At 60.3% G+C, this 7,360-nt stretch overlaps 1 protein-coding gene across 1 annotated transcript in view; it reads left to right on the forward strand.

The window, feature by feature from the left end:
- Window positions 1-7,360, forward strand: part of GREB1 (growth regulation by estrogen in breast cancer 1) — an 81,565-nt gene that overhangs the window by 25,391 nt on the left and 48,814 nt on the right. The window contains exons 14-19 of the mRNA XM_015564943.1: window positions 387-567; window positions 1,038-1,233; window positions 2,031-2,167; window positions 3,490-3,829; window positions 4,740-4,855; window positions 5,845-6,044. Coding sequence (XP_015420429.1) covers window positions 387-567; window positions 1,038-1,233; window positions 2,031-2,167; window positions 3,490-3,829; window positions 4,740-4,855; window positions 5,845-6,044 — 1,170 coding nt within the window. The remainder of the gene's footprint in view (window positions 1-386; window positions 568-1,037; window positions 1,234-2,030; window positions 2,168-3,489; window positions 3,830-4,739; window positions 4,856-5,844; window positions 6,045-7,360) is intronic.

A 7,360-nucleotide genomic window follows, 5' to 3' on the forward strand; every position in this document is an offset into this window, starting at 1 on the left:
GGGCCACGCCCTGCACGGACGGTTTCACCACAGGCTTTCGTGGGGGAGCCTGCGCCCCTGCCCCCCATGTCTCGGGCACCCCTGTGGCCTCGGGGCCGAGCACAGTGCCAGCCATGCAGGCGGCGCTCACCGCTGTCTGCTGAGTGAGTGAAGCCTGGGCCGGAGTTGGTGACCGCTTTCTGGCGTGTGTTCCCCCGGCGTGTGTGTCCTCACCGTGCGTGTGCTCAACGTGCATGTGTCCCCCTGGCGTGTGTTCACCGTGTGCTCACCGTGTGTGTGCGCACCGTGTGCTCACCGTGCGTGTGCTCACCGTGCGTGTGCTCACCGTGTGCTCACCGTGTGTGTGCTCACCGTGTGTTCCCCTGGCGTGTGCGCACCGTGTGCAGGGGTTCTGCTGGAGCTCGGCTTGGACAAGGAGCACGTGACCAGGCAGAGGGTGGAGCAGTACGTCCTGAAGCTGGACGCCGAGGCGCAGGCACGGTTCCAGGTCTTTCTGCAGAACTCCTTCCAGAACCCGCACACGCTCTTCGTCCTCGTCCACGACCACGCCCACTGGGACCTCGTGAGGTTAGGGGGGCTCTGGGCGGGCACGTTCCCCCTCTGAGGTGATGTGTGTGGCTGACACTTGGGACGGTGGGCACGGCCTCCCAGAGATGAGCGCTGCGGGGTTTGGCATTGAAGGCAGATGCTTGGATGCCGCAGAACCTTAGAGCTGGACGCTATCTCAGGGGCATGCAGTGCGGCCTCCAAGAGGGGCCATTATGGAAACTGAGGCTAAAGAGGGGAGCATCCTCTCAGCCTCGAGGGGCTGGGGGGTGGCGAGAGGTGCTCATGGCAGAGCCGGCCTGCAACGAAGGCCCTTGCACTACAGTCATTTAATTAAAATACTTATTTCTTGGTCATGGCAGAGCCAGACGCTTCGATTGTCGGCAGCGTTGGGGGGCTAGTTATAAATGTACCCAACTGCTCCATCCTGGTCCAATGATGGGTCAGCATCAGCCATTCCACCTACTGCCCCGTCTCCTTTCCTGCCTCAGCAGCGCCGTCCATAACCTCTACTCCCCGAGCGACCCGTCGGTGGGGCTGGTGGACAGACTGCTCAACTGCAGGGAGGTGAAGGAGGCCCCCAACATCGTGACCCTGCACGTGACTTCCTTCCCGTACGCGCTGCAGACGCAGCACACCCTCATCAGCCCCTACAACGAGATCCACTGGCCCGCCTCCTACAGCACCGTGAGTGCCGGCTGCGGCCCGGGGCGCGGGGACCTGGGGTTGGGAGGACCTCTCTTCAGTAAAGATCTTGATTAACGAGGCTGCCCGGGGGTCACGTGGATCCCAGCTCCTTGAATTTTTTTAAAAAAATATGTCTGAATTGATATCAGAGAGGAAGAGAGAGGGAAACATGAATGAGAGAGAAACATCTATTAGCTGCCTCTTGCATGTCCCCTGCGGGGGATCGAGCCCACAACCCGGGCCTGTGCCCTGACCGGGAATCGAACCGTGACCTCCCGGTTCATGGGTCGACGCTCCACCAGGCCGGGCTACTTTGTCGTTTTAACAGCCTCCCCAGCGTGGCTATGCTCTGAAGTTCGAGAAGCTCTGATGTTAGTTTGGGAGGCATTCTATTGCCAGTGTGAGTAAAATTGGTTAGATAAGTACGTTTTTCCCGTTGATTTTAATAGCAGTGGAAAGCAAGAGAGTTGATTTGGCTGTTCCTCAAACCAGTTTAAATTGTGGGAAAGAAGCCGTTTTAACCAGGGGGTTGTGTGTTACCCAGTAAGGCTGGGTTCCTTCTTGACACGCACGCTGGGGTCGAATGAGTGGGAAGTCCCGAGCGAGGGGCCGCTCCGTCCTTCAGGTGGGAGGCCCTGGGCTCGGTGTGCAGGGGAAGGAAATCCATGAAATCTCACCGGGGGCTGCCGAGCAAGCCCGTGGAGATCCCGGTGTCCGCCCGGCAGTCTGTGCTCCCAGCCGCTGCCCCTCCGTCTTCCACGTGCAATGCCTGCGTGACATGCTCCTCTCGGTTCCAGGGCGCGGACTTGTACCCCGAGGACAGGAAGTACTTCGGGCTGTCGGAGTTCATCGAGTCGACCCTGTCGGGGCACAGCCTGCCCTTGCTCCGATATGACAGCTCCTTCGAGGCCATGGTCACCGCCCTGGGGAAAAGGTACCGTGTCCACGTGCCTCAGCTGCCAGGTTGGCAAGGGCAGGCGGGAGCAGCCAGGGCATTCCAGGAGGGGTCCGCCTCCCGCCCTCCCCATGACTCAGTGCCTCTGGCAAAGGGCCCTGGGTTCCGTCTTGTCCTGCGTTTGGGGCCAGTGGTGTCTCTGCCTCTCTACGGAGGAAGGAGGAGGAAGAGGAGAGCGATGGGCAGGGAGGTCATCAGCGAGCTGCCCACCCTGTGGGCGCGTGGGGTGGCGTGGCCACGGCGAGGAGCCTGACTTTGTGGGTCAGGAAGTTTACTTTATCTTTGCTCCAAAGGCCCCCCATCAGGGGCTCAGTCCGGCTAAGCGGACTCCGACGCGCATCCGTGTAAACTGCGTGTCCGTCTCTGTGCTCCTGTGAGACCCGGGGACCAGGGGTTCTGGGGTGTGTTTCGTTGTGGGGGGAGGGCTCACCTCCTCTGTGTGGAGACACACGTGGTAACCGTGGCTTCTGAGCAGAACGGATTCCTGGTCTGACGGGATGTGCTCTGGTGTGTGTGTGCGTGTGTGTGTGTGTGTGTGGTTTATTCTTTTGTTTTTTTTAGAGAGAGGAGAGGGATAGAGAGATGGAAATATCAGTGAGAAAGAAACATTGATTGGCTGCCTCCCGCCCCACACTGGGGACCGAGCCTGCAACCTGGGCAGGTGCCCTGACCGGGAATCGAACCCGGGACCTCTCGGTTCATGGGTCGATGCTCCACCACTGAGCCACACCAGCCAGGTGTGTTCCGTTTTGTAATTCGCTCTCTAACTGATCCTATGTCTTGCATCTCTGTGAACTGTGGCCTTTACTGTACTTGAAGGGAATGTACTGACGTGCCTTCAGGACGACCCCCCCAAATCGGGGGCCTGTGGGAGCTGCACTTACACACTGATTGATGGCTGGTGGTTCTCCCACTTTCAGTGGGAACCTCGGGCACATGACCTAACTGTAAAGTACGCTGATGCGAGACTAGTGGGCATTTATTTTATTCCTTCACTGAACCGGTGTTTACTGAGCAGCAGAGAAACACCAGCAGCAGCAAACCTGTCGTGTTTCCAGCTGGACACGCAGAACAGCTCATGATTTCACCCCACAGCAGGGCTGCAGGTTCAGGCTCGGGCAGCCGGCCGCACAGGGATGTCCGCCTTGTTTGTAGCCTGGGCGCTGCGGGTGCCTTGTGAAGGCGTCCGGCCCAGCGCCACCTGACCACCCTGCGTGGCTGGTGGCAGCTGTGCCCTGTGTGGCTGGTGGCAGCTGTGCCCTGCGTGGCTGCGGGCGGCTCACGCGGACGGGTCTCTGCAGATTCCCCCGCCTGCACAGCGCCGTGATCCGCACCTTCGTCCTGGTGCAGCACTACGCGGCGGCCATGATGGCCGTGCGCGGCCTCTCGCAGATGAAGAACTACACATCGGTGGAGACGCTGGAGATCACCCAGAACCTCATCAACGCGCCCCAGCAGTGCCCCTGCGGCCACGGGCTCATGGTGCTGCTGCGCGTGCCCTGCTCGCCGCTGGCGGCCGTGGCCTATGAGCGCCTGGCGCACGTGCGGGCGCGGCTGGCGCTGGAGCAGCGCTTCGAGATCATCCTGGGCAGCCCCAGCTCGGGCCTCACCGTCGGGAAGCACTTCGTGAAGCAGCTCAAGGTGGCGCTACGTCGGGGACGGAGGGGAGAGGACGCTGGGAGTGCGGGTGGGGCCTGGTGTCCGAGGGGCGGGAGGCCAGGTGGGGACCAGCTCCTTAACACGAGCCCATCGGGCCTCTGCACCTGCCTCCCCGCCAGCGCCCTCCCCGCCTGCATCCTTCAGTCCAGAGGCCACCCCCTCCCTGCTCCCCAAAAACTCAGTCTTGCTGTTTTAAGCTTCCAGACTGTGGCCGGCTCTTCTTTCTTCCTGGACGGCACTTCTCCTTTGCTTAGGTAGTGTCTGTCACTGCGGGACTCAGTCAGCATCTTTTCTGCCCTCCCCCGCATGCCTGGGACCCTCCCCGCATACCTGGGGCATCCCTCCCATACCTGGGACCCTCCCCCTATACCTGGGGCATCCCCCGCCACACACCTGGGGCTGGTTTGGTGTTCCCTGTCATCTGGCTCTTCCCCCAGGCGATGGAGGGCAGGAACCACCCCCAAAGGCCACAGTCTCCCAACCCTAGCACAGTGTTGGCCTATTGTAGCTTCTCACTAAACCCACAGGTGATGGAAGTGGCAGAACAAGCGTTAGGAAGAATATGGGGTCAGTAGCGAGCAGGGCCTATGAGGGAGAGGCCAGTCCCGTGGCTGAGAAACAGTAATGAGAAACAGTAGACACATAGGGTTTGTGGTGCCCACGGACTCGGAGCAGGTGTTTCTCAGCAGCCAGCGTGCGTGCCAGGCAGCGAGCCGTGGTGGGAACACGGTGGAGGAGCAGGTGACCTACACTTGGCAGTACCAGGAACTTTCTTTCCTATCACAGGACACAATGCAAGGGCTTAACACCTGCAGGAGGCCATGGGGTCCCCCTAGGGCTGGGCAGTGGGGGGTCAGGGTCTCAGGTTCCCTTTCTTCTGAACGGTCTGCAGATGTGGCAGAACATTGAGGATGCTGAGTGGAGGCCTCAGACTTACCTGGAGTTGGAGGGTCTGCCTTGCATCCTCATCTTCAGCGGGATGGACCCGCACGGGGAGTCCTTACCCAGGTGAGTGGGGGGCCCTGCCTGGGACCTGGGACAGTCTGCCTAGCTCCCTGACAGACACCCTTTGTGCCTGTGGGGGCGGGGCGGGGGCGCTGGGTGGGGCCCTGCCGCTGGAGACCGGGTTTAATGCCGCTTGGTTTCTCCCCATGGCCGGGGGAGGGCGGCCGCCGTCTGTTAGGGATTGTCGGCCCATTGAGGGCAGTATGGGGTCATCTAGGGGCTGGGGTTACCTTTCCCACTGTGTCTAGGCTGCAGGGATAGTGGGTTCCTCCTGATTTAGGAGGGGTCTTGGGACAGGGGAGGAGCTGTTCTTCCGGCCCCCAGGGCTGTCTCCCAGGCTGCGGTGCCTGGCCATCACCGCTGAGCAGATGGCGGCCACAAGCCCACTGGGCGTCCCCCGGGTCTCACACAGACGGGCAAACACTCGGGGCAGAGGGCACCTCCTTCAGGAAGCAGTTGCTGGAATGGGGGTGACAGGCTGGCTGGCTCCCCCCCAAATATATGCTTATTGATTTCAGAGAGGAAGGGAAGGGAAGAGAGTGATAGAAACATCAATGATGAGATATAATCATTGATCAGCTGCCTCCCGCACACCCCCTACTGGGGATCGAACCCACAACTCGGGCGTTTGCCCTTGACCGGAATCGAACCCGGGACCCTTCAGTCCGCAGGCCAATGCTCTATCCACTGAGCCAAACCGGGTAGGGCCAGGTTGGCTTTTAAAGACGTACTTCACACCCACGGGCAGGGCGGGTGGTCATGCTTGGGGCCTTTGCACATCTTTGCTTGTGTAACAACAGCAGGAGCTGCAGCCCGGCCACTCCATAGCAGGTGCCCCGACACTTGCAGCTGCACCGCCGCATGACGTGGCGAAGGCTCGCCGGAATGCACCGCTTTTCCGTGTGCACCGTGCGGCCCCGGGGAGGGTGGGCGCTGGTCCCGTGCGCCCGTGCCCTTCGAGGCCCTGCCCGGACCCCTCGTGTTGCCTCCAGGTCTCTGAGGTACTGTGACCTGCGCCTGATCAACTCCTCCTGCTTGGTGCGCACGGCGCTGGAGCAGGAGCTGGGCCTGGCCGCGTACTTCGTGAGCAGCGAGGGGCCCCTGGAGAGGGGGCCGCGGAGCGAGGGCTTGGAGAGCGACGCGGAGAAGCCGAGCAGCACAGACAACGAGGATGAGGAGCTGGTGACGGAAGGTCGGCCTCTGCGTCTACCCTTGGGGGTGCTGGTCTAGACAGCTGCCCCCCTTCCACGTGGCCCTGGGGCCAGTCTGCTGGCCAGCAGCCCTGGGGGAGAGCTACCTAGAGAAGGAAATGAATTCAGAGTTTGCTTCCCCTTCCTTTTTTGGTGGTGTAAGAAAATAGGAGTCCAAAGAGGATCTTCCTAGCTCTAGAATTTTTTTTTTTAAGAAGGTCACACCCTGGCCAGTTTGGCTCAGTCGGCCTGTAGACTGAAGGGTCCCAGGTTTGATTCCGGTCAAGGGCACATGCCTGGGTCGCATGCTTGATCCCCACTAGGGGGCGTGCAGGAGGCAGCCAATCCATGATTCTCTCTCATCGATGTTTCTCTCTCCCTCGCCCTTCCTCTCTGAAATCAATAAAAATATATTTTAAGTAAGTTTACTCCTTAAAAAAATATATATTTATTTCAGAGAGAAAGGGAGAGGGAGAGAGAGATAGAAACATCAATGATGAGAGAGAATCATGGATCGGCTGCCTCCTGCATGCCCCACACTGGGGATCGAGTCTGCAACCCGGGCATGTGCCCTGACCAGGAATCGAACCGTGACCTCCTGCTTCTTAGGTTGATGCTCAACCCCTGAGCCACACTGGCCTGGCCCTAGCCCTAGCCCTAGAATTCTTAATGAATAGGAAGAAGCATTGAGGTTTTGTAGGGTCCAAGTTCACGCTCTGTCTGAATTGCTGCCTGGGATAAGGTTCACTCGTTATTTCCTGTGTGAGCCAACCTGACGGCATGTGCCCGTGACTGAGGTTTACGAACACGGGCCGGTGTCCTGGGCGGATGGAACATCCGACCCAGCATTTAAGAGGACACACAGTCAGAGCAGGGCATTCGGCTGCAGCCCACAGCATCGTGGGAGCAAGTACAGGCTGTTCACACAGAAATGCAGAGCGCGTGCGGGGTGGGGTAGGGGAGAGCCAGTGTGGGGTTGGAGACTGGGCCTCCTCTTCCTCCTCCACCTGCGACCCACGTGACCTTGGACACGGCCTGTCGCCTGTCCTAGCCTCAGTGTGTTCATCTGTAAGATGGGCTTTGAGAGCCCTGCCAGCAGGCAGCTCTCCCTGTGCTGTGGCAGACTCACACGCGTGAGCGTGACCCTCCACTGCGGTGCCTCATCTCCCTGCAGATGCATCCCTGGCATCCCACCACGCCCAGCTTCAGTTCCCTGCTCCCTCCTCCCTCCTCTCTCCCCTGCAGCCCAACGCCACACCCAGCCTCAGGGCTCCCAGGCTGTGCTCTGCTCTCGTCCCCCAGGCCACACAGACGCTCT

This window comes from Myotis davidii, unplaced genomic scaffold (assembly GCF_000327345.1).
Source record: "Myotis davidii unplaced genomic scaffold, ASM32734v1 scaffold61, whole genome shotgun sequence".
Classification (NCBI taxonomy): domain Eukaryota; kingdom Metazoa; phylum Chordata; class Mammalia; order Chiroptera; family Vespertilionidae; genus Myotis; species Myotis davidii.